Source organism: Phoca vitulina, unplaced genomic scaffold, assembly GCF_004348235.1.
Source record: "Phoca vitulina isolate PV1807 unplaced genomic scaffold, GSC_HSeal_1.0 scaffold75, whole genome shotgun sequence".
In the NCBI taxonomy this organism is placed as follows: domain Eukaryota; kingdom Metazoa; phylum Chordata; class Mammalia; order Carnivora; family Phocidae; genus Phoca; species Phoca vitulina.
The window spans coordinates 6,751,446-6,778,476 of record NW_022589778.1 but is presented as its reverse complement, the minus strand read 5'-3'; the positions used below and the strand labels follow the sequence as shown (position 1 = coordinate 6,778,476).

The 27,031-nt window shown below is 40.1% G+C and overlaps 4 protein-coding genes across 4 annotated transcripts; 2 read left to right on the top strand and 2 right to left on the bottom strand.

Annotated features, from left to right (window-relative positions):
* Positions 1-759: 759 nt before the first annotated feature.
* LOC116625242 (interferon alpha-1/2-like) lies at positions 760-1,323 on the top strand. Its single transcript, XM_032393663.1, has one exon. The coding sequence runs from the start codon at positions 760-762 to the stop codon at positions 1,321-1,323; it is 564 nt and encodes a 187-aa protein (XP_032249554.1).
* Positions 1,324-5,205: 3,882 nt separating this feature from the next.
* On the top strand, positions 5,206-6,036 carry LOC116625255 (interferon omega-1-like). Its single transcript, XM_032393668.1, has one exon. It carries the CDS (start codon positions 5,206-5,208, stop codon positions 6,034-6,036), a length of 831 nt encoding a protein of 276 aa, XP_032249559.1.
* Positions 6,037-8,390: 2,354 nt separating this feature from the next.
* Positions 8,391-8,683, bottom strand: LOC116625260 (protein S100-A6). Its single transcript, XM_032393691.1, has one exon. It carries the CDS (start codon positions 8,661-8,663, stop codon positions 8,391-8,393), a length of 273 nt encoding a protein of 90 aa, XP_032249582.1. The 5' UTR covers positions 8,664-8,683.
* Positions 8,684-20,245: 11,562 nt separating this feature from the next.
* On the bottom strand, positions 20,246-20,872 carry IFNE (interferon epsilon). The gene has a single exon (XM_032393619.1). It carries the CDS (start codon positions 20,870-20,872, stop codon positions 20,246-20,248), a length of 627 nt encoding a protein of 208 aa, XP_032249510.1.
* Between the last annotated feature and the right edge of the window lie 6,159 nt (positions 20,873-27,031).

The following is a 27,031-nucleotide window of genomic DNA, read 5'->3' as shown; positions in this document are numbered from 1 at the left end:
CTTATTCAACACATCAGTAATTCTATCTAGTGTTAAATAGAAAAAAATATTTTGAGAATAACTTGATGAGTATTAAGCAGCAAATGATGTTAAAAATTATTTTTTTATTGAGGCCACGTAAATACAGTGCACTAAAAACAAATGTCCAATAAACGATTTAATTTTTCATTGGCTGTTAGCAATTTGGAATGATTCTAAATATTTAAGTATATTGATATCATTATTATGTCTTTGTAGAAATTCTTAATTTCCATTCTACTTTTATATTGCCATTGAAATAAGTAAAAAATTAGAGGTCGCTAATCAAATTTAGTTATCCAGTGAAGGTTCAGGAGATTTAAAATTGAGCTTTATTTGAGCTTTCTAGTCATTCTTCACCCTGAATTAAATAAACGCAGTAAAATGGACAGTTTCTTTTTTATATACAAAGCAGAGCTATACATACATAACTATATAGACTGCAGGTCCGTGTTACCGAGTTTTCTTGGAAGGTTCTATTACATAACATTGAAAAGACTGTAAAGGGAGGGGGCAATAAGAAAAAGAATCGGTTGAGAAACCCATGCTCCAAACCCAAGGAGAAAGTGCAGAAAGGAAAGCAAAAAGAGAAGTAGAAAGTAAGGGCAACGTTCAGAAATTGAAAACTCCCATGTCCCCTATTTAAGCCACACACACAAGGGAAGATGTTCAGAGAACCTAGAGCCACGGTTCCCAGACTTGCCCACCGCAGCCAGGCCAGCAGCATCTGCAGGATCCCCAATGGCCCTGCCAATTTCCTTCTTGGTGGCCCTGGTGGTGCTCAGCTGCAACTCCCTCTGCTCTCTGGGATGTGACCTGCCTCAGAACCATGGCCTGTTCGCCTGGAGGGCCTTGACGCTCCTGGGACAAATGAGGAGAATGTCTGCTAGCTCTTGTGACAAGTACACAAGTGACTTTGCCTTCCCCCAGGAGGTGCTTGATGGCAAGCAGTTGCAGAAGGCTCAAGCCCTCTCTGTCGTCCATGTGATGAACCAGAAGATCTTCCACCTCTTCTGCATAGAGGCCTCATCTGCTGCTTGGAACGAGACCCTCCTAGAGGAATTCTGCTCCGGAATTTATCAGCAGCTGACTGACCTGGAAGCCTGTCCCATGCAGGAGGCGGGGCTGGGAGAGCCTCCCCTCATGAAGGTGGACTCCATCCTGAGGAACTACTTCCAAAGAATCTCCCACTATCTGCAAGAGAAGCAATACAGTCCTTGTGCCTGGGAGATTGTCAGAGCAGAAATCACGAGCTCCTTGTTTTCATCAACGATCTTGCAAGAAAGATTAAGGAGCAAGAAATGAGACCCATTTCAACATAAAATGATTTTCATTGACTAATAATCACACTTTCCCTTGTTCTGCTGTGTCAAAGACTGTCACTTCTGCTGTTATGGTGACATGAACAGTCAATTTTTCAAGTTTTTTCTGAACATGTGAACCATACAAGCAGTATTTGCTTACAGATGACCATGTTCATGTATTTATATATTTAAATATTTATTTATGTTAATATTTATAAGATTCAGATTTTCATATAATATGTGCACCTTTACATTGCAGAATATAATAAAATATATTTTTAATATTTAATCAGTTTATCACTTTTTTCTTTATTGAATGGGTGTTTTATTTATTTATTCATTTTAAAGATTTTATTTATTTATTTGAGAGAGAGAGACAGAGAGAGGGCACACAGACAGAGAAGGAGAAGCAGTTTCCCCTCTTAGTGGGAGACTATGTGGGGCTCGATCCCAGGACCCCGAGATTTTATTAACTTGAGAGTGAGAGAGAGAGAGAGAGAGAGAGAGATCAGAAGCAGGGGCAAGGGGGAGAGGGAGAGGGAAGAGCAGACTTCTCGCTGAGCAGGGAGCCCAAGGTAGGGCTCCATCTCAGGACCCCGAGATCATGACATGATCCGAAGCCTGACACTTAATCGACTGAGCCACCCAGGTGCCCCTCTTTATTGAACTTTTACTACTGGCATTCTTTTAAAAGAGTAACACTAAGTGTAATTGTGCAACTTGATTGAAAATTGGATGGCAATGCATTTACCCATTGTACTACATTAACATTGGAAATAACAACTCACTTCCTGTAAGACAACTTGCACGTTATCCTTAGGCTATAGGACACAATAAATACAGTTCCTGATGTCTATATCTTTCATTATTGTAGGGATAGGAATCTAAAAACATTCCTCAGACTTAGTGTTATAATGAAGAAGGGAAGGAAGTGAATTCTCTCACCTGCTGCCAAAATGGAGAAGGTCAGAAAGTACACATAAAAGGTGTGGACCCCTCGACAGGTGACTGGTAGACATGGAGGCACAAATGTCCAGTGTCAGGGGAGAGGTGATCTTGCATTTGACAAGAAATGCCATGGCTGAGGTCCATATCTAGCAGGGAGTGCCAGAAATAGAGGTGTTCATGCGGGGAGACTGTGTAGTGTGAGAAACAAACACAAACTTGATTCTGAGGCTCTGTAACCATTAAAGGGAGGGGAGAGAAGAGCCACAAAGAGACAGTGGACTCATGGCCATACAGTACACAGATAACAAGAGAGGATGCCAATGAGTATATTTAAGGACATAAATGTGCTTCGAAGACCATCAGTGGATTCCTGGGAGATGTGGATTGAAACTGCCTGGCGTGTCAGAAAACTAGATGCCTTTGCCGACCTCATGAGAGTCGGTTGGGTGGAATCATAAGCAGAGACCACACTGGGGCCAATGGGAGCATAAATAAGAGAAGTCAGTGTGTCTGAAGTGGAGAAGAATATAGCATGGGATCTGGGAATAATGGGGTTTGTTTTTCTGTGCATAGTTTGCCCTTTTATGCCATATGTTTCTTCCAGAGTGATTTCATGGAATTGATGTTCTGGCAAATCTTATTAATGGGTTTAATATTGTATTTAGTGTGAATCATGACTTAAATTACTGACAATGGTTTATCCTGTCTTGGTTCTTACTACCTTGTATATCAAAGTTGCTCAGCTTTAAGAATTCACTAGGCAGGAATAGATAACTCATTCAATCCTTCATCAAATTATCTATTACTACTGATAAAAAAAATGTTCCTGGAATGACTGGCTTTATTAATTATGTTCCTTAAGTTCTCATTGTGACCCTGTTTACGACAGCAGCATTATACCCCATTTCTTTTTCTAGAGAGTTTGATGTGATAAGAATTTTTTTCTGTTACTCACTGGTAATGTTACCTAATTTTATGAACATCACAATCTTTAGTGCATCTCCGAATAACAAAGTACTCATGCACATGAAGACTGACAGACTTTCTTCAAATATGAGAGTGGCAAGCTGTTCAGACATTCTCTTTCTTAATATTTAAAGCAAAGAAAAAAAATTGGTCAAAATCAGCTGAAAATACAACATGAGTTATGGAAATCCATAGAAGAGTGAGTTGTATATAACTCAGGAGTAAAAACAGATTTAACAAGTATAACAGAATATTGTGAATATTAACTGAACTCATGCACTTTAAAGGCACCTAGCGTTGGGGGCGCCTGGGTGGCTCAGTTGGTTAAGCGACTGCCTTCGGCTCAGGTCATGATCCTGGAGTCTCGGGATCGAGTCCTGCATCGGACTCCCTGCTCAGCAGGGGGTCTGCTTCTCCCTCTGATCCTCCCCCCTCTCATGTTCTCTCTCTCTCTGTCTCATTCTCTCTCTCAAATAAATAAATAAAATCTTTAAAGGCACCTAGCGTTGCATCTTCCATAAAGGAACGACTTAAAATGTGGTAGGTATCCTCTTATTTTTCTTCTGACAGCTATATATGAGAATATTGTTTGTCTCTTTCTACAAAATTCTTCAGAACTGTGTGTCCTATGCTTCAGTAACTGACCTCCAAAGGGGAGACTAATGAGTGTTCAGGAATTTAAGTAAAAGATTGAACAATACGAACACCTGGGTGGCTCAATTGGTTGAGCACCCGACTCTTGATCTCAGCTCAGGTCTTGATCTCAGAGTGTGAGTTCAAGCCCCACGTTGGGCTCCGCCCTGTGTGCGGAGCCTACTTTAAAAAAATGAAAAAATTGAAAAGTAAGAACTGTGGTGGCAAATAAATGTATTCCCTTACTCAAGGCAAAATGATTACAATTGGGTCTTTCCTCCAGTTTGACAAAACACACATTCACCCTCAGCATCTAAGGGCTGTTGACACTTTTGCTACCTGGTCAGGAGAGGAGGAGGTCAGCACCGAGTGCTAGGGTCCCCAGCACAAACACTCCAGGGGCAAGGGCAAGGATCTAGGGCCAGTCATTGCTTTGCTGACAAGGAAACCAGGCCCTCCACAGTAGGGGCATCTAGAGTGCTCAGGGAGTGAGTCCAGGAGAGCTTGGGTGGAAGACACTCAGTCACTCCAGAGGAAAGATGTTAGTAGAGGTGATAAGTACCTTGTCAGGGAGGTGTGGCTGGGAAAATCCATTTATCAGGAATTAGAACCTTCACACCTCCACACCCAGACAAGAACCAGGCTTCCTGCTGGGGACACTGGCACAGCCTAGGAGCAGTGTAGACAGTTTATAAAATGACAGAGAAAGGACAGTGTCTGTACTAGTTCTGCCCCTGAGGCCCCAGTGAACCATAACCACATGGACCTGCATGAATTATTTCTACAATGAAGAGAAAAATTGGAGACTCTTTCACTCATTACCATAAGCCTCTGTTGTGAATATAACAGTAACTAAAACTCAGTTCTGGTTCTAGAGAGCTTCTGTACCATACCTCGTTTGGTCGGTACCTAACAAGATTCAAATCCATAGAGACCAAGGAGCCCGTCTCCCTATGTAAGGGAAGGAGGGTAAACACTTCGTCCAGAATCAAGGCCAAATTTTGTCCTCACACAAAGAAGAGCAAAGTTCTATGGTAAAATAGATACGTGTGTAGGTGTGTGTGTATTCGGTCCTTACATACCTACACCACCTCAGTCTTTAGGACAAAGATGTCTCTCATTTGGCCGAGAAGTATCCACGTGGATGGACCCATTGTAAGTTTACTGGGAAAATAAGCTTCTGTTGTGAAAGTAATGATCTAGGTGGAACACATCTTCTTAGATAATAGGGAGAATACATAAATGAAAACAAACAAACAAACAAACAAAAAAAGGAAGTAAAAGCGAAGAGGAACGTTCAGAAAGTGAAAATTTCTGTGTTCCCCACTGAAAAGCCATGCTGGGAAAGCCTGTCTTCAGAGCACCTCGGCTCCCAGGTTCACCAGACGCCCAGCCCGGCCAGACCACAGCAGCCTCGTCTTCCCCATGGCCCTCCTGCACTGTCTGCTCCCCGCCCTGGGGGTGCTCACCTGCGGCCCTGGGGGTGCTCACCTGCGGCCCTGAGGGCTCTCGGGGCTGTGCCCTGCCTCAGAGCCACGCGCTGGTGAGCAGGGAGCACTTCGCGCTTCTGAGCCACGTAAGGAGACTGTCCCCTTTCTTCTGTCTGCAGGACAGAAACGCCTTCAGATTCCCGCGGGAGATGGTGGAGGGCAGCCAGCTGCAGAAGGCCCAGCCTACGTCCGTCCTCCAGGAGCTACTCCCGCCGACCTTCAACCTCTTCCTCACGGAGCACTCCTCGGCTGCCTGGAGCTCCCCCTGCTGGACCAGCTGCGTTCTGGCCTCCATCGGCGGCTGCCAGGAGCTCCCCCTGCTGGACCAGCTGCGTTCTGGCCTCCATCGGCGGCTGCCAGACCTGGACACCTGTTTGCTGCGGGCTGTGGGACGGGAAGATTCCGCCCTGGGAATGGACCGCCCGACACTGGCCCTGAAGAGGTACTTCCGGGAAATCCGTCTCCTGGAAGAGAAGAAGTACAGCGACTGCGCCTGGGAAATTGTCAGAGCGGAAATCATGAGATCCTTGTCTTCATCCGCCAACTTCCAAGATAGGTTAGGAATTAGGGAAGGGACCTGGGGTCATCTTGAAATGATTCTCACGGACAAATTTGCCATATCCCGCCCTGCACCTATGTCTGGTCACCACTGCAAGGGGCTCTCATTTCTGCCTTAGTAGAGAAGTTATTGAATTTAATTCAGCAAATATTTCGTTAATAGTATGAAGCAAGAATATGTTAAAAAGGGGCACCTGGGTGGCTCAGTCATTAAGCGTCTGCCTTCGGCTCAGGTCATGATCCCAGGGTCCTGGGATCGAGCCCCGCCATCGGGCTCCCTGCTCGGCGGGAAGCCTGCTTCTCCCTCTCCCACTCCCCCTGCTTGTGTTTCCTCTCTCGCTGTGTCTCTCTCTGTCAAATAAATAAATAAAATCTTAAAAAAAAATGTTAAAAAATCCAGCTTCAGGATCATTAATTCCTAAGAGATGACTGCCCTGATACTTTCTGGCTCATTCATTCATTCATTCATTCATTTCTTCTTGCACCTATCATATTTATAGATCAGAAATGATATATAACGAAATGTTTATCTTTTCACGGCATTAAAATTTACAAAATGTATTTACCTTTTCATGTTATTAAATTTGCACTTTGTTTTATATATTAAATACTTACCAAGAAAACTTACTGGATTGTTCTAAAATCCAAATCCAAATCGTTTTGTAAATGTTATTGAAGAACAGATAGTAAAATTTATTTACTCATTCATTCCATTCAGAGTATATGTCAAAATAGAGTATCTAAATGACAAATGTGTAATTGTGGTCAAGAACTAGAGGTGAACTGGGGCACCTGGCTTGTTCAGTCAGAAGAAAGGCAGCTCTTGATCTCAGAGTTGTGAGTTCAATCCCCACGGTGGGTGTAGAGATTACTTAAAAATAAAATCTTAAAAAAAAAAATGGGGAAAAGGGCACCTGGGTGGCTCAGTCAGTAAGCCTCAGACTCTTCATTTTGGCTCAGGTCATGATCTCAGAGTTGTGAGATCAAGCCCCAGGTCAGGCTCCACACTCAGCAGAGTCTGCTTGAGATTCCTCCCTCTGCCTGTGTACCCTCCTTAAATAAATAAATAAATAAATAAATAAATAAATAAATAAATAAATAAATAATTTTTTTAAAAAATGAAAAAAAAACTAGAGATAAATAAAGCACATGTAGTTCTTGCTGTGTTGAAACTTAGTCTCACAGGGAGGGATACATAAAAATGGTACTAATGTTTATTTCATTTTCAATTATGTTAAAAACTACAAAGAGAAGCAAAGGAAAATGATGTTCTTACACAAGCAACTTTATTTTTATGTATTTATTTATTTATTTTTAGAGCGGGAGAAGGGGGTAGAGGCGGAGTGAGAGGGAGAGAGTGAATCTCAAGCCGGCTCCACACCCAGCGCAGAGCCTGACCCAGGGCTCCATTTCACAATCCTGAGATCATGACCTGAGTCAAAATCAAGAGTCAGACACCTAACTGACTGAGACACCCAGGCGTCCCTACACAAGAAGCTTTAGATACAAATGATGCTGGAAAGGAAAAATAATATTAGATGTCCTCTCTAAGGTGCCTGGGAGACATATAAATGCAGAAGTCTTACTGGCATTTGGGAATGTGGGTCTAGAATTTACAGGAATGCCATGAGGGAGGTGTCAATTTGCGATTCCTTATTGAGTATCTGCGAATGAGGGCAAGGGAATGGATGTAGTCATTTTCTAAGTGGAGAGGACAATGAGAAGAGACCCAAATGTAGTCTTGCAGACGCTCAACATTTAACGGGCAGGCAGAGGAAAGTCTGCAAGGGCACTGAGGCAGGAGGGGCCAGTGCAGTTGAAAGGTCACATGGGGACAAGACTCCTGAAGGGAATACAGGTCAGAGTGTTGCTTGTGGGGCAGGTGTGGATGAACTGTCCCAGTGGACCTGCAAGCAGACACCACTGGTGACCTTAGCATGGTTCTGGTTTAGTGGAATTAATGGGGCAGAAACCAGATAGGTGTAGGTTGAAGAGGAAACACAAGAATGAGAATTAGGGATACCATGTATAGAAGATTATCTCTCTAAGCTTGTTTGTGGAGGAGAGAAATAAGGTGTTACTTCCGGGAAAATGTGGGTTAACATCTCTGTGTTTAAGCAATTGTCACAGTGGTAATCAGCAGGTGCTTTCTCTTCATTAACAAACCTGTAAAGAAAACTAAGGAAGGGGCGCGTGGGTGGTTCAGTTGGTTGCGTATATGCCTTCGGCTTGGGTCATGATCTTTGGGTCCTGGGATTGAGCCCCATGTCGGGCTCCCTGCTACGAGGAGAGTCTACTCCCCCACCCCCGACTTGTGCTTTCTCTCTCAGATAAATAAATAGGATCTTAAGAAAAAAAAACAAAACCCATCTTTTTTTTTTTTTTTTGACCAAAAAAAGATATTTATTGAACAGTTACCCACCACTGGAGTTGACTTAGACATGGAGGGTGTCTCCACCTTCCTGATTTATTTTCAGCCCTTGAGGGCATCATTGTAGATCAAAGCCAAGGCTCCCAGGAAGGTGACATATTCCTGAAAGTTCACCACCTGGTCCTTGTTCCGGTCCAGGTCGTCCATCAGCTTTGCAATGTCAGCATCCTGCAGCTTCGCACCAATGGTGAGCTCTTTCTGGATCAGCTCCTTCAGCTCCTTCTTGCTCAGAGTGTTCTTGTCACCTTCCCTGCCCGAGTATTTATGGAAGATGGCCACGAGGAGGCCAATGGCCTGATCCAGGGGGCACGCCATGGCTGGGCACTGGGCTCAGAGCGCTTGACTGGGAGAGCGTCCAGGGACCCACAAAACCCACCTTTTATTTGGAAAAAAAAAAAAAAAGAAAACTAAGGAAAAACAGAAGAGAACTAGGCTCTCACAAAACAGCGACAAATGATTTTATACAAAGTCCAGGTGGTTATGCATTTTAGAAGGTGCGCTACCAACCGAAAACTGAAACCTGGAATCAATAATAGTGACCTTAAGAGCAGAGAAATATGAATTATCTGACAGGTTTAAATTTGTTTTTACATATTTTATTTTGCGCTTGGTATTTATATTTTATAGAACAATGTTTTCATTACCATGTATAATAACTTTATTTTGTAACAATGCATGCAATTTTTTAAAAAGATTTTATTTATTTATTTGTCAGAGAGGGAGTGAGAAAGAGAGGGAGAGAGCGCACAAGCAGGGGGAGCGGAAGGCAGAGAGAGGGGCAGACTCCCTGCTGAGCAAGGAGCCCGATGCAGGACTCGATCCCAGGACCCTGGGATGATGACCTGAGCCGAAAGCAGACACTTAACTGACTGAGCCACCCAGCCATCCCAATGCATGGAATTTCTCAAAAGTTATGTGTTCATGTGTTCAATTTTTGTATCTGAGTCAATGAAAACATAAAGTGCAAGAGAGGTGATGTTTTTCCAGGAGAGACCTACACGAGAAACCAGAAACACTTATATTTCCCAGACTGATTCTGGGGTGGAATCTCAGTGAAGCATTTTTGTTCAGGACCAATAGATACATTAAGTTCTTAGGATGAGGGAGAATCTCCAGGCACTTAACATAAATGCTGTAACAAAATATTCTAGCTCTAAGAGAGCTCTAAGTGTATTTGAAGATGAAGATTGAACTCACTTAAAGGCAAAAATAGATGGCTCATTTTGACAATTCCAAGAATGTTACCACCACCTGAGAGGTTTCTCCCATACCAGAGATGCTGTAGCACGGAATGGCCTCCCCTGATACTCTGAAATCTCAGAGAACATGGGCAGACTACTAGAAAAATCTCCTCGAGTATCTTCAGCATCTACAAGCGGTGGCCTTCAAAGGTTGTCAGTTCATGTGCAGTGCTTAATCACCACCACTCCTGCCAAGATCCTGATACTCCTCATTTATTTGTATTTATTCATTCATTCATTCATTCAACAACACATAATTATTATGTGTTGTACATAAAGACACAAAAGGGAAAAAAGCTTATTAGGTAGCAACAGAAACAGAAATTACTAACATGGGAAAATTCATTCACTTTCTTTCTTATCTTAGGGACTCTCTCCAAAGAAAATCTTGAATTTGTCTGATTGATTCTTTATCCTGTGTGTTCAGGATGATGCATTGCCTAGAAAGAAAAGCAGAACTGGAAAGAAGCTAAAGCAAGCCAATGGGATTTTTATGTTGGACAGGAGGGAATATTTTGGGCAAAGAAGTAGGAAGAATGGATCCAAAAGAGCAAGGGTATGCTCGGTGTGCTCACCTGTGCCCTGGGCAGGAGACCTTATGTCTGTCTTTTTCCTTGAACTAAAATAAGGTGACCTCCCCAGGTTAGTGTTGATATATACAAAATATAGGATATTTCTTGAAGTAAAGTTTGTAATTATTATCTTGAGGAAGGTGTACGTGTGTGGGCAGAGGGGATGACAGAAAAAATGGAGTAAACATTAGGCCTGGTGGAAGAAGCAAGATTTGCAAGGATTGTGAATTATGAGTTAATATTGAGTTTTTTAAATTAAAATCACACTGAGTTAGAGAAAATTTCTTATTGATGGCTAAATTTTGACTTAAAGAATATTTTGATTTCTGAGTATTACACTTTCCCCACTTACTAAGATAAAGTAGATGAATCAATAGTAAGTATAATCTCCCTCCCCCAGCCTCCTCATCCTTATCCCCAAAGCTGTTGACTGGCCCTTGGCTGGAGTAAGTCAAAGAATGAGTAGCCCCCATTTTTATTGTAACAGTTTGGGAACATGGACCAGTAAAGAGCTGGACATGCTTTTATAGACAAGAACTAGAAAAGGAGACTGTGCATAATAAAATTGCACAGCTTGAGTCATAGAACTGGCAAGCTCTCAGCTGATGTATATCGATCTCATTCTGATACTGCTTCTTATTTAAACTATTCCTTCGGTCATATCTACAAAAGAAAGATGGAAATATGTCCAGGCAAGCTGAGGTTTAGGAAGCACCACGGAATAGCACATGTGTTTACAGCCACATCCATCCTAAGTGAGGCAATGCTTAGTATAGGAGAACAATGTCGAGAGAATGGGCTGGAGAATGGGGGGATGTAGTCAATGCCACTTGACTATTTAGAAGGTCAACAAATAACCTTGGTTGGAACATCTGTGAACACTGGGAGAATCTGGGTTAGCTGGTCCAGAAGCCATTCTGTGTCATTCATACATGTATGCCTGTGAATGTGTTTGCCTGAACTGGATGAAAGCTATTGAACTAAAGCAGCAAAGATTCTAGTGACTTCAAGGAAATAGTGTATAAAAAGCACTTAGAATACTAAGACTTGGTCAGCTTTATTTATGTTTGGATATGTTGTGTGGTCTCTTTTTTCTGCCTTTGAAAAACCTTACTCTCTTAAAGCTTGAAGATATGGTACTCTGTTCAGGAAATGGCATGGGGAAACATCTGTAGAACTCCACTGTTGGTTGTGAATGCTTAAAATCGAGTTGAAATTTTGCAGTTTTGAAAATTTTTGAATGATGTAATGGGCAAAACAATGCAAATCTGAAATATGATGAGATCAAAATATTTCTGCTCTGATTATTTGATGATGTATATACATCAAGTTTTCCATGCTGTTTTTCATTTTTGGCTTGTCCTTTTAAGGGGAAAATTTCATAAAGATCCTGCCTTAAAGCTATTTTCCTGGAATGTAGTCAAACAGGGATTTTCAATTTTAACCACTAGAGGGCAGAATAACATCAGTCACTAGAATGGTTTGCTCAGTGTGTCAACATTGAGAAATAAAGTAACTCTAGGTATTCATATGCCTTAGTGCATCTGGTTAATTAACATAGCACCATGTTCTATTCATCCTTAATGAAGACAGATAAAGCTTTTTTTTTTTTTTTTTTTTTAAACCAGCCCTAAGCCATTCCAATATGCTTCTTAGCAAAGGGACACCAGAGAACAAAGTCATTAAAATCGGGATGGAAAAAAAGTTCCCCAAATTCCCTTAAAAACCAATTATATTGGATGGTGTGATGTGGTCAGATTAGATAGTAAATAACAACACAGAACTGGTATTAGGCTGACATCACCATTTTAAAGCCTGCCTTTCCTTTATTTTGCACTATGTACTTATTCTAGATTCCCATAAATACGTTTGCTGTTTAAATAAAATGACAGAACATTTTTGTACACATTGTTTCTAAGCTAGTTATCACAATCAATAATGTGATCAGTAACACGGATTTTTCTATACAACATGTGAAAATTAATAAAGAGAAACCTCACCAAAATGGAGCTGGGAGGTCGGACACAGGCAACTCTTCATGACTTACCATCGCGACCACTCAAAGTCAATTGCAAATCCAACCGGAGGAGATGGACCTTGTAAGCCAATACTACTTTACTATTTCAGCAGGAGGAAGAAAACTTTCTTCCCCCTGGCAAAAGCCCAGCCAATGAGAGATAAGTCACAATTCAGCCAATGAGAAGCCACTATACTTTGAGCTCCCGGTTTTTTCCAATGGAATTTTGTTTATAACAGCTACCCCCATTCCCCCCACCACTTTTCTCTATAAAACTACATTCCTTTTTTTGAAAGGTTCTATTTATTTATTTGAGAGAGAGAGCATGAGAGAGAGAGAGAGAGAGAGCACAAGCAGGGGGGAGGGGTAGAGGGAGAAGCTGACTCCCCACTTAGCAGGGAACCCTACGGGGGACTTGATCCCAGGACCCTGGGATCGTGACCTGAGCCGAAGGCAGACGTTTAACCTATTGAGCCACGCAGGTACCCCTACATTCCTTCTTTTTATTCCAAACTTGCCTACTGTTTTGCTATACCTTGCTGTGCCTGATGGCAATTCTGTGCTATTCCTGAATAAATCTATCTATTCTGGTAAATAACTGGCAGTTTTATTTTTTTAAGGTTAACAAACTACTGGGAAAAATTCAAAACAATCTATTCATTAGTATTTAACATGAGCCTGGATGCAGGTGAATATTCTTTATGTAAATGAATTTAATGGCTGTACAGTAGTCTATAATATGGAATGCCCATTGTTTACTTATCTAATCTTTTATAAGAGCATATTAATTTGGCTGCAATTATCTTTTATAAAAATAATGCTGCAATAAATAAATTTAGGCACACATTTAGGCAGGTGTATGGACAGAGTATTTCTGTAATATAAATATCCAGAACTGCATTTGCTGGGTCCAGTGGTTTAAAAATTTTGGTAGATTTTACCAAAATGACCACCCATGTTTGGAAAATTTTACACTTCTACTGTGTATAGGTGTGTGCTCTTAGCCCAACCATCTCCAAACCATCTTGTTTATCAGATTTTTCATTTATATGTATGATCCCTAGGAAGGCTATCTATGTATATTATCTACTTGTAGCTATATCTGCTTTTGTAAATTGCTTCTGTATTTCTTGCTGACATTGCTATTGCATTGTTAAACTTTTTTGAGTTTTTTATATTGAAAATATTAATATCAATATATTTTTTGAGATTTTTTTATATGTCTTTTTATTTTCCTGATAGTTCTTTACTGGACAGACTTTTAAAAAAAATTTATGTATTGGGCGCCTGGGTGGCTCAGTTGTTAAGCGTCTCCCTTCGGCTCAGGTCATGATCCCAGGGTCCTGGGATTGAGTCCCACGTCAGGCTCTCTGCTCGGTGAGGAGCCTGCTTCTCCCTCCCCCTCTCTCTCTGTCTGCTGCTCCCCCTGCTTGTGCTCTCTCTCTCTGTCAAATAAATAAATAAAATCCTAAAAAAAAAAAAAAGCTGATCATTTTTAAAAAAATTAAAAAATTAAAAAAATTATGTATTGGGGCATGTTGGTGGTGTAGTCGGTTAAGCAACCGGCTCTTGGTTTCAGCTCAGGTCTGACCTCAGGGTCATGAGGACAGTTAGTGTTTTTTTGTTATGTTTTGTTTATTTTTAATATATTAGGCATTAGTTGCACACAACAATCTGAGAGAGATGCTTTAGGGAAGAAATCTTTCCTCTGGAACCGTGTGCTCTACCCCATGTATGTATAATGCCACATGTGGTTTTTGATGTTTAATGCCTCAGATCTGGACCCAAGTGTTCCAAGGAACTTTTTGCCCAGAACTTAGAGATGAGTCTGTTGGTGAAATCTCTAACATCCTTCCTGCATAGGACCCTAGTTTGTGTGTCTTCTGAGACAATTTCCCTGTAGAGGGCTACAGCTGAAACCCTGAAATGTCCGAACACCTCCCTTTGCCCTTCTAATTTCAACCCATAGTAGAAATCCACTTAGTCAGAGGTATTTTGAGGACTTTTTTGTTTCAGCTCCTGAACCCTATCCCACCCACAGAGAGTGCATCTTCTTTTTCTTCCCCCTCTAGTGGGCACAAATAGGTCCTTCAAGGTATTTCTCATGTAATCCCATAATTTGCTCTGGAAATATGCTTATTTCCTTCCCAGTTTCAGTGAGCCTCTTTCTCTTCCACTCAAACCTTCCTCCCAAGGAGTGACAATAGATTAGGAGCTGTTACTAAAATAAGTCCACTATACTGAATAATATACCAGCTAAGAATTCAATTTTTAATGCTCTCAAATTAACTCCATTTTGATCATAAATATTTTTATCCACATTGATAACTACCTTGTTCATCTGACAAGAACCCACATGAATTTCTGTTATTTGGAATAATTAAATTTTCTCCTAGGGAAATACCTTATTAATTATAAGGCTTATGTTGAAACTTGGAATAAATTTCACTACAACAATGTGCACTTAGCTCTCTTAGGTAGAAAAAGTCACATGATTTATGGGTCAAGGCTAACCTTGTTCTTTGTTCTCCTTGAACCTTGCTTCACCCTTCCCAAGAGGTACACATCTCCACCTCCAGTGACTGAAACTTGTCTGAACGGGTTTCTAAGAAGATGGATTCTTCTTGCATTGAAGGTAAAACCATGGGACCATTTTTGTGTTATGATCACTTCCCTGCATCGTTGTAATGTGACTCTGGCTACTAGTCTCCAGATACTACATGCTGGCTATCTTCCTTACCCATAATGTTTCAAGTATACAAGCCAAAGAAATAAGGAATTTTGTCATCAAATCTCTAGTAATCGTGGGTGGAAAAACTAATTTAGCAGCCACCCACTTTGGACAATAACAAGACAAGTGGTCTTTTGAACAGAACAATGAGAGAAGTGTTGCACTTTATACAACTGTAAAAGTGAGCCATTTACACTATTTACATGTATTGTTTTATATTTTTCTACTGCATTTTTTTTTAACTGAACCAAAAATAGGAAACATTCAAGTTTGGTGTCAATGGTTTCTGTATTAATTGGCAGTTGAAAACATGACTAACCATCACCATCAGACAGGGGCCAAAGGCCCATGAAGAGTGGGTTCAGGAAAGGATTTTCTCAGATAAGCAGAACAATTAGAAGAAGGGCTCCCACCAGCACTTCTGCTCTACATATCATGTCATTATCTTATTGTACACATACCATACAAGGATAAAAAACAATCTTTCGTTAGATAAAGAAAGATACTTTATTTTTTACTGCAAGACATAGCTTATCCAAATTGTCCATCCAGGAAAAGTAGAGAAACTGAAAAACAAAAATAAGAACTTAACCTCTTAGCAAACACATAAACAAGACTTCCTCATCTCTAGGTAGAGTGTCTTCTCACACATATAAATGACCATGACAATATGGTATTTACATATTTCTTTTCTTTCTTTTTTTTTTTTTAACATTTTTTAAAGAGAGAGAGTGAGAGAGCACAAGCAGGGGGAGCAGCAGAGGGAGAGGGAGAAGCAGATTCCCCACTGAGCAGGGAGCCCAAGGACCCCAGGATCATGACCTGAGCCAAAGGCAGATGCTTAACCGACTGAGCCACCCAGGTGCCCCTGTCTATCTCTTCTTTCTGTTAACACTGCATTTTAAATGTCCTTATTCATTCAATATTTAGATTGTCCCTTTATGTGTTCAAGAATATGCTAGGCAAAGAGTTAAGAAGTCCTTTCCCCACCCTGAAGTAGGTCACACTTTTGTTGAAAGAGAAGTAATCCCTCATAGTACAGTGTGGTTTGTGACATGATAGGAGTTGTGCTCTGGAGAGGCAAACAGATTTAGACAAATCAGACTCTAAGGGTTTTCTGTGAAGTGACAAATTTTAAGGAGTCATAAATAGCAAGAATAAGATAGTAACACATATTAGGAAGCTAATATGTACTTGACCAAGGCAATATGTGAATTAGGGTTTTCTTTCTTTTAAAGATTTTATTTATTTATCAGAGAGAGAGAGAGAGAGCACAAGCAAGGGGAGCAGCAGAGGGAGAGGGAGAAGCAGACACCCCACTGAGCAGGGAACCCAATGCGGGACTTGATCCCAGGACCCCGGGATTGTGACCTGAGCCAAAGGCAGATGCTGAACCAACTGAGCCACCCAGGCGTCCCTGAATTTGGGTTTGCTATGGCCCCAAATGGAAGGTCTGTGGGTTATGCTTTTGGAAGTCAGGTGCTGAGAAAGCAGACTCCAAGACAAAATTGCCATGCAAGGAGTTTATTAGGGAGGGCTATGGGCACAACACATGTAAGAAGAGAAGGCAGAGGTGGAACAGAGGAAAAGCTGAAATGCAGGCCAGTCACAACATGGCTTTAGTCAAAACCTGGGTGAGGGACGGGGCTATGAAGCTGCAATGACCCTTCAGAGATGGAGTGAGGGGTCTGAGCCTTTTTCCTCCCACATCCAGTCATTGGATACAGGGGAGAAAACTTGGGCTAAATGACTCATTTCAGCCAAAGGCAATTCCAAGAATGCCCCCCAAATCTCTGTATTTACCAAACATCTATACTTCTGGATTATTGAACCAGTCTGCCATCTTTTACCTTAGAAACCTCCATCTTTCAGAGGTTTGATTTCCTTTGTGTTCACATCATATTCCTCATCCAGTCAGATTATGGTTGTAGGTTTGATTTCATACAATCACAGGTATGAGGAACAGAAACCCTTCCAGACAAAAACTTGGTTTGGGTCATTTTCCTGAGAAGACAGTTCCTGTCACGGGGTGCACTTGGGGTATCATAATCTCTATATCCAGCTTCTTTAAGAAGGAGAAAGACCATCGAATCTGCTGCTGTGAAAAGGCAGTAAAAAGAAAAAGAAAAAACCCTCCTCATCAGCTATCTCCCACCTAGGATGGTATTGTGGGAAAATATGAGATCAGTAATCTGAAGGAGACCAGGCCTTTATCTGTTAAAAGTCTACCAACGCTATCAAGAAACAAGAGACATGGTTTGTAATGTGGAGTCTTAGGACCAACAGCATCAGCATCATCTAGAAATTGTTAGAAATGCAAACACTCAGGCCCCACTACAGACTTACTGGATCAAAAACATTGGGCGTGAAGCCATGCCATCTGTTTTAACAAGCTCTCCAGATGTTTCTGATACATACTGGAGGTGGGGTTTAATTTATTGTAGGTGATAAGTATCCTAAGCCAAATCTCTACAAGGAGCCATATTTATTGTTCTTTTTTTAAATTTCAAAAATAAAATCATTTAATTTTTTTCCTGATTCTAAAATGAATCCATATTCATGGGAGAAATGTTTAAAACTCAAAAAGTATAAGACAATGAAAATTCTATCACCCAGGTAGCACTACTGCGAACATTTTAGTGCATTTTTTCAGACATTTTTATTTATAGAAAATGTGATGATACTATACTTGTTTATTTTGTAACCTGCTTTTTCATTTAATAATCTATTTAGCTCAGTACATGTAGGTGTAACAAGGATAACTCAGATGACCCAGCCTGTGAGTACTAATGATCTTACCTTTACTCTGAGCCCACCTATGCCCTGCTAGCAGGGCATCTAGTCTCTTTATTTTTATTTATTTGTTTGTTTGTTTGTTTTTTCATCTAGTCTCTTTAAAGTATTTATCTTCCTCAATATCTACAAGTTTAGAGCTCTGGTTTTAAAGTTTTAAGATGGCACATATATTTAAAAGCAAGCAACTTTTATTTTGTATTAGGCAGTGAAGACAGTTATAGAAGCAGGATGTCAACTTAATAAAGCTAAATGTTTGGGGAAACATTAGCATATACAGTATCGGTTTTAGCTTCTAAATATGAGTATGTATTATCTGCTATGAATTTCTACTTGGCACCTCCTCCATTCTGTTTCCCTCAATTCTGAGGAAAGAAATATCCAGGGAGAGAAAATATTCTTTCTTTAATTTAAGGCTGCAGACAGTGTGTGAACTTGAATAAGGAAAGCCAGAGCAAATTATCATCATTCTTGTTATCATTATTATTTTGCAGAGATATTGCACAGTGTTGTTCGGGTTTGTGGGGTCTGGAACACAGTGCAGCCTTCTGAGTCAGGTGGATCTGGTTGAGAATCTTTGTTCTGGCATTGGCTGGCTCTATGGCTTGTTACGTTACTTTGAGCAAGTTACTTCCCCTTAAAGGTCTTGTCCAAGACTTGTCAAGGAAATGTACGAAATAATAATACACTTACACTAATTAAACAGGGATGAAATAGGTTTTGTTCTTCAGCAAGTTTTCACATTCAGGGATCCATTTCATCTCAAATTATGCAATGAATCTAAAGCAGAACATGACGTCAAGTAGTGGAACTAGACCCAGACTTCTGGGCCGTGGCTCTGCTTCTTACATTGGGCGAAAGTCACTGTGACTGTAGGAAAGCCACCAAGTCTCACTGAATGGCAGTTTCTCTGGCCCCACAGTTGTTCCATGAGGATTTCTGAGAGCTCCTGGTTGGAGGAGCTGGACTGCCTTCATCACCGGCAGCTCTGGCGAGTGGAAGCCCTCTCCCTTGGTTGGTGTGGGGGCCCTTCTGTCCGGCTCTCTTCCTCCCAGCCACTCCCTTCCCCGCCAAGGTAAGCCTGGTGCAGTTCTGTTTCTTCTAATCTTCATCTAACACTTCCTTTTGCCGGTAAGACTCCTTCATGCATATTTCCTTTTCTTTTTTTTAAGATTTTATTTATTTAAGAGAGAGAGAGAGAGCATGAGCAGGGGGAGGGGCAGAGGGAGATGCAGGCTCCCCACTGGGAGCCCCCAGCAGGGTTGATCCCAAGACCCCAAGATTACAACCTGAGCTGAAGGCAGATGCTTAAATGACTGAACCACCCAGGCGCCCCTCCTTCATGCATATTTCTAATAACTGGGCACTTGTTAGATGCATTTTAGTTTATTTTACTTTGTAATGTTCATGGGACTAAAAATTAAAATATAAAAATAAGCTGTAAAACGACCTCTGCCCTGTCCTCTTCCCTTAGTGTCTCCTCCCCAAAATACAGGTTATCATTGTAATTTACTTCTTATATATTCTTTATTTGTTCATACACAAGTTAGGGCAAATGTAAAATTTGTTTTACATTTTAATGTCAAATATAGCATTTTATATACACCGTTCTGCATCTTGCCTATTTTTTTTACTTTTTTTTTCAGTATAGGAAGAGCATCCTCATCATTTTCTCTAGCTGAGTAGTGTTCCTTTGTGTGAATATACTTTACTGTCGCTAATTAAAAGAGTTTGTGTGGTTTCCTGTTTTTGGATATTATAAATAATGATGCAATGAATAATATTGTACATAAGCCATTACACACATGTGCAAGTGTTTTTATAAGATAAATTTCAAACCCAAAATTTATGGATCAAAGACTATAATTTTAATAGGTATCCCCAATTTGCCTCTGTAGTGATCCTACCAATTTTCAGTGCTCTGGCAAATTATAAGAGCATCCCTCTCCCAAATCTCCAGAGAGTGTGGGCCTTCACCTATCTGTTATAAATGGCATGTTATTCACTTTTAATTTGCATTTTTAATTATTATGAGTGAGGTTGAATCTCTTCTCATGCATTTGTTTTCCCTCTGCAATCTGCTTGCTCACATCCTTTGGCCCTATTTCTATTGTGTCACCTGTAACAAATACTCAGTGTGTATTGATATTTTCAAATCTCGCAGTGCACATTATCCCTAGTATTTCTCATTGTGTCTACTAATTTCTGGCAAAGGAATCACTGGAATGGATGTTCTATGTTAAGAAAAGTATTATTACAGTGGAGACGTATTTCATTTTATTTACCTGGTCAACTTTGATGAAAATATACCCATTTGAAGAACCAATTATGAAACGTTAATGAATCTACTTTAACTCATAAAACTTAAGATGAATAGAAAATACAAAGTGACATTACAAGATACAGACAATTGTAGTCAATATGCATAATCTTAAAGGACAGATTAAAAAAAAATATATATATACACTTAAAACCCAAACAATACTACCAACTTATGAAAAAAAGGAGTAATAGTGTCTGGAAAAGTCCTCCCACCCCTCCACCTACCCTATACTTTTAAAGCCTGCAGTTGGCTCTTGCTCTACATTCTTCAAGGAATCCATTTCTTGTTTTCTTAGCTTTCTTATCAGTTGGAAGGCAAAAAACAGACACCGGTCGATTTCTACTCGAACAATGGTCCAGGCACAGTGGCTGTACTCCTGGTTTTCCAGGTAATCATGGATCCTCCAGAAGTACATTTTAACCTGCAACCTAGGGTTCTCACCACTCAGAATGCCACTTTTCTGCTCTGCTTCCAGGCCTCTAAGCCCTTCTAGGTATTCCAGCTGTTGATGAAGTTCAGTGAGGAAATTCTCCATGTGCCTTTCCTCCCAACCATGCAGAGAAATATCTGCCCTGAAGAGGTTGAAGATCTGCAGAAGCATCTCATGAAGAATGACCAGTGCCTGTCCTCTCTGGTCCCAGTGACGATTCATAGACTGCTGGGGAAGTAGGAAGTTTGTCCTGTGTGGTAGACACTGCTGAATTGATGATTTTTGCAATTTATTCCAGAGTCTTAAACTCTCTCTGTTTACTCTTTGTTGGATGAGAGCCAGTTTCAATCCGATGGAGAAGAGAGTAGAAGAGGCCAGCAGCACCAACACAATTTCAAAGAAATGCTTGTTAATCATGGTGAAGGTCAAATATGCCACTTATCTTTGTACAGACTTAGTACAGCTCCAGCTTTAGTGAATGTTGGCTTTTCACGCATCTCAGATAGTTCTGGAAGGTGTTCTCTCTTGTAGGTTTGTTTTCTAATGCTGTCATTACTCTAAGATTACATGTTAGGTTTTCTGGTTCCCTTTTCATAGTGTTTATGGGACATTTCCTCCACTTCCCCCATTGTGTTGGCTGTTTGATGAAGTAATCAAAAGAACTTGTTTCATTGTATGTGTTCCTTCAGATAATTACAGACTAGTCATCCAATATGATTTTCTATTACCCTCATTATTACATACAAAGTTTCACTCAACACAATATGCTTTCTAAATATTTAGTCAAGCTTATTAAAGTTCTTTTACTGAGAGTATTTTTTAAAGGAGTACTCTTTTAATATCTATATTAAATATATATCTGAGTAATATTTATCAGAGGTTTAGCAGCCCCTATAGGGCACTCGGGGGAGAAAATTAAAATCTATACAGACTACTAAATTTAAAACCTCAAGTAGAACTGTACATTTAAAAATGCACAAATGTTTGAGCAAATTAACCTTAAAATACATATGAGCAATCTTAAATTGTTTCATATCTTATTCAAGCAGTTGAATATCTAAGTTTCTGGCCTATGAAAGGTAATGTGAAAGAGAAAAAAATTAGCAAAAGAAGGTTGTTATAAAATTATTGCAACTGCAGAATATTAGAAATGGCCTATAGGCCCAAAAATAAGGGAAGGGTTAGATAAATGTTGGTAAATCCATATAATTAAATGCTATGTAGGGGTGCTTGGGTGGTCCAGTGGGTTAAGCATCTGCCTTCGGGTCAGGTCATGATCCCAGGGTCCTGGGATCGAGTCCCATATCGGGCCCCCTGCTCAGTGGGGAGTCTGCTCCCTCCACCTTCCCCCGCTTGTGCCCGCTCTCTCTCAAATAAATAAAATTAAAAAAAAATGCTATGTAACCATTTTTAAAAAGATTTTTAAAATTTATTTGAGAGAAAGAGAGAGGGAGAGAGAGAGAGAGCATGCGCACCGTGGGGGAGAGGGAGAGGGAGAGAGAAGCCCAAGCAGACTCCGTACTGAGTATAGAGCCCTACTCGGGGCTCGATCTCACGACCCTGAGATCAGACCTGAGCTGAAACCAAGAGTCTAATGCTTAACCAACGGCATCACCCAGGTGCCCCGCTATGTAACCATTATAAATAATAAAGTTATATGTAAACAGATCGGGGGCAGTTGGCTAGTGTATATTCCCTAGGGTACCTATAACTATGGTAAATTTTACATCAATATCTTTAAATAAATAATGCCTCTTGAATGGCAAATACCCAGTTCCATATTCTAAATCCTCCTGAATATGCCTCCAATCTACCTTTCCAATCTTATCTCCCACTGTTGCTCCAAATGTTGTGTGAGGGAACCTGAACTCCAGATAAGGTTAATGACTCACTATTTCCTTAATACAGCTAGCCAGGGTGTGTGTGTGTGTGTGTGTGTGTGTGTGTGTTTATTGGATGCTTTCTATCTCAGAAACATCACCCACACCTCCTTCACCCCCAGTACCTGTCTGTGCAAGGACTAAGGATTACTTCTTCTTTACAGCCTAGAGTTTATTTTTAAGAAGTTATAATTTCTCAGGGAGCCTGGGTGGCTCAGTCAAACCTTGGGCTTGGGTCATGATCCCAGGGTCCTGGGATCGAGCCCCGCATCGGGCTCCCTGCTCAGCGGGGAGCCTGCTTCTCCCTCTCCCACTCCCCCTGCTTGTGTTCCCTCTTTCACTGCCTCTCTCTGTCAAATAAATAAATAAATAAAATCTTAAAAAAAAAAGAAGCTATAATCTCTCTTCTGGATCCTCACAGCACTGTATATCTTTTTAAAAATGCCTTTCTTGTTCTGTCTCATATATGACTATTTTTTTACTTGTCACATTTACATTTAATGTGATTATGCACATAGGTAAATATAATTAATGTACTACGGCAGGATTTACATCTACCATATTGCTATTTATTTTTTAATTGTTCATTTTTTCCCCTTTTTTGGGATTGATTACAAAAAATGATTCCATTTTATCTCCACTATTGGTTTATCAGCTATACCACTTTTAAAAAAAGATTTTATTTATTTGTCAGAGAGAGAGAGTGCACAAGCAGGGGGAGCAGCAGGCAGAGGGAGAAGCAGGCTCCCTGCTGAGCCGGGAGCCCAACATGGGACTTGAACCCAGGACCCTGGGATCATGACCTGCGCCAAAGGCAGATGCTTAACCGACTGAGCCACCAGGTGTCCCCAAAGACTTTGTCTTAATCACTGATGCTTAATACTTAGCACTTTTTTTTTCACTATCATGATAGTTCTCCATTGTTTTTCTCTAAAGTAGTGTAAGCTTGCAGTGGATTCCCTTAATACCATCCTTAGATTTAGACAAAAGGGACCCACGCACCAGGCTTTACTGTCTCATGGGCTCTGAATGCCATTCATGACCCTCCACATGCACAGCCATGTGTACAGATACACACTCAAACCCATGCACACACACACATGCATACACACGTTTTTTAAGAATATCTAGAGCACATGTCACTTAGGATCTGGGGACCAGGGAAAGAATGCTCAGAAAGGAATGGGCCAACTATCCCCAGGGTGGACAGAAGGCTGGGAATATTTCATGTTTCCACCAGGCAAAGTGCAGATTTCCTAGAATAGGGACCAGTGAGTAGAGTCCTTATGAGGATAGTCCCTTGGGAGTGAGAGGACATTGCCCTAGACTATGAAGTCTGCTCCATCCATACTAACAAAATGTAAAAGCAAGCCCCAAAGGAATCAAACAGAGTAACTCAACTATGTCCTCATAGTAACTCAACTATGTCCTAAAACAAAGCCCAACCATATATGAAGGACTTCACAAATCCAGTAGTGTCGGACTTACAATGTTCTGAATCCAGTCAAAAACTATCAGACATACAAAGAAGCAGGAAAATAGGACCTAAAAACAGTAGAAAAGATAATCAAGAAACAAGACCTGGAAATGACACAAATGACAAAATTAGCAGACAAGGAGGTTGGAACACGTATTATAAATATACCTCATAAGCTAAACAAGATAGGAAAAAAGATGAATGTGATGAGGAAAGAATGAAAGATATCAAAAAGGAGCAAAGTGAATTTCTAGAGATGAAAAACATGATACCTAAAGCGATAAATACACTAGATGGATTAACATTCAGATAAGATACTGCAGAAAACAGTATCAGTGAGCTCGAAGACATCACCATAGAAACTATCAAAAATAAAAGAGAAAAAGACTAAGTGAACATCAGTCACCTGTATGGTCATACCGAATGGGTCTGATATTTCTGTAGAGTCCCAGAAGGAGATAAAAAATGTTGAAATAAAAAATGTCTGAAACTTTTCCAAATTTAATTAAAATGATAAAACCACAGATTCAAGAAGCTTAAGAAACTCCTAATAGAAGATACAAGGAGAAAATCACACCAAGGCACATTATCATCAAATTGCTGAAATATAATGGTAGAAAGAATACCTTAAAATCGGTCAGGGAAAAAGAAGACATATGATGCACAGAGAAATAAAATTAAGATGACAGCAGTCTTCTCTTCAAAAATCATGCAAGCCAAAAGACAGTGGAACAGTATCTTTACAGTACTGAAAGAAAAAACTATCTCCACATGGAATTCTGTACTCAGCAACAATATATTTCCAAACTGAAGACAAAATACTTTTTCAGACAAAGAGAAAGCCAAGAGAATTCATTGCCAGCAGACCTGAGACAAGAATTATTAAAGGAAGTTATTCAAGAAGAAGAGTAGTTATTCAAGAAAAATGATACCAAACAGAAATTTAGATTTACCAAAAGGAATGAACAAGACCAGAAAGGGTAACTATGTGGGTAAATACTTGATAATCAGTCAATATAGATGAAATATTTTCTCATTTTAAAAATCTCTTTAAAAGGTAATCGACTATTTAAAATAAATATAGTATCAATGTTTGTGGGGTTTAAATCATGAAAATGTGTGACAACAATAGCAAAAAGGATGAGAGGAAGGAGAAAGAAAGGTATTGTTGTAATATCCTCTGCACTGAACTTTAAGCCATATGTAATATTATTTGAAAATAAATTGTAATATGCTAAATAAAGATATATATACTTTAAGCCCTAAAGAAACTACTATAAAAATAAAGTGGTATAGCTATGGGCGCCTGGGTGGCTCAGTCAGCTGTCTAAAAAAAAAAAGACAAAGTCTTTGAAGAAAATGGAATAAACTAACAGTGGCAATCTATCTGACTAGAATGGACTTCGTAAATGACTTTTAAGTTTATTGCACAAGTATACATTTTTACCTGTTCACCTTTTTTCACAAATTTAACACTGTCAATCTAAAAAATATAATGCTGTAATTAAAATTCTGGTTACCTCTGTATGTTAAAAACATACCAAAATAGTTCATTAGTAAGGGAGACATTTTAAAGTCGACCAAAGGATGGCAGCATAACATCAATTACTTAGAGCCTGGCATCAACTTGCACTGTTGGCAAGAGAAATCAAAAAGTTCATGGCATCTAGTGGTTTAATAACATGTAGTCAGCAACACATTATTACTTTGAAAAAATGAATTGTTCCCATAATGCATAAGATTACTAATCACTCTAACTCATATTAAAGTATTGTTAAGTATTTCCCTTTTGCTGCCTTGACTGCTTTAATGGACATTTGTTGCTTTCTGGCTATTCACTGTCATCACCTCTCCCTTTTTGAGGGTTATTGTTATGGATGGCCTGACTTCTCTGCCTCCTCTTGGATCTTGTGCTTCTGGCCTGAGTCCCCATCTGACACATCTAGCCCTGTCCAGGCTACTCAGTGCCTCACTTTCCCCAGCTTCAGTGATTATTTCAGGAATGGGCCTTTGTCCCAGTGGTCTCAACACACATTTATCCCCATTTTCTGAGCATAAACTTGCAAATATTTAACCATATTAATTTATCTGTCCTAGAATGCTGTAGTTAGAAGTGATCTTAAATGACCTATAATCTCTGCTTCCTGTTCCCTTCCTGAAAAATTTAGTCCTAAAGCCAATACATGGGCAGAAAAAAAATAAGCATTGTGCTGGAAGGGGCAGGGATGCATGGTAGTCCGGAGCAGGATGCCAGGGTTCAAAGAGGATGAGGTAAGCGTCCATATGGAGAGCTAACCTGGCATGTGGTGCTGGAGCCTGAGAAAAGTGAGTAGAGTATCTGTGGGGGTACAGTTTCTGTGAAGAGTCACAGCCAAAGTGGGGTGAGGAAGGCAAAGTTCTTGTGGACAAAGTTTCAAAATACTGCCTTAGAAATTACTCGATTATTATTTATTTATTTATTTATTTATTTATTTAAGTTGTATATATTTAAGGTATACAACATGATGTTTTGATATACATGTACATTGTGAAATGATTACTATAGCCAAGCTAATTAATATATTCATTACCTCACATAGCTACCTAAATACTTACTAGTTTTAATGAGTTAAATAGTGGAAAGCCTGGCAGTCACATCAAAATGCCTAGATGTCGGGGCGCCTGGGTGGCTCAGTCGTTAAGCATCTGCCTTCGGCTCAGGTCATGATCCCAGGGTCCTGGGATGGAGCCCCACATAGGGCTCTCTGCTCAGCGGGAAGCCTGCTTCTCCCTCTCCCACTCCCTCTGCTTGTGTTCCCTCTCTCGCTGTCTCTCTTTATCAAAATAAAGAAATAAAATCTTTTAAAAAAATGCCTAGATGCCATCCTTATTCAAAGGATCAAAGTGAACCTCATCAATAATGGGACAAATTGAAATCATGCACCACTTTATAAGATGCAATCAAAATAACACAACATCCCTTCTGGGCTATTTCCACCAATAACTTGAATTTAATCATGAGGAAACATCACTTAAACCAAAATTAAGGAACATTCTACAGAATAATTGCCCTGTAACAGTTTAAGGTTGTGAAAGTCAAAGAAAGACAGGAACTGTTCCAGATTAAAGGAGACTAAAGGGACTCTGGTTTCCAGTTCTGCATTTAAGGAGCTTAGAAGTCATTACTTTATCCTATTAAGTAAAAAAGCTGAGCAGACTGAAAAATCAATCACTCTTTTT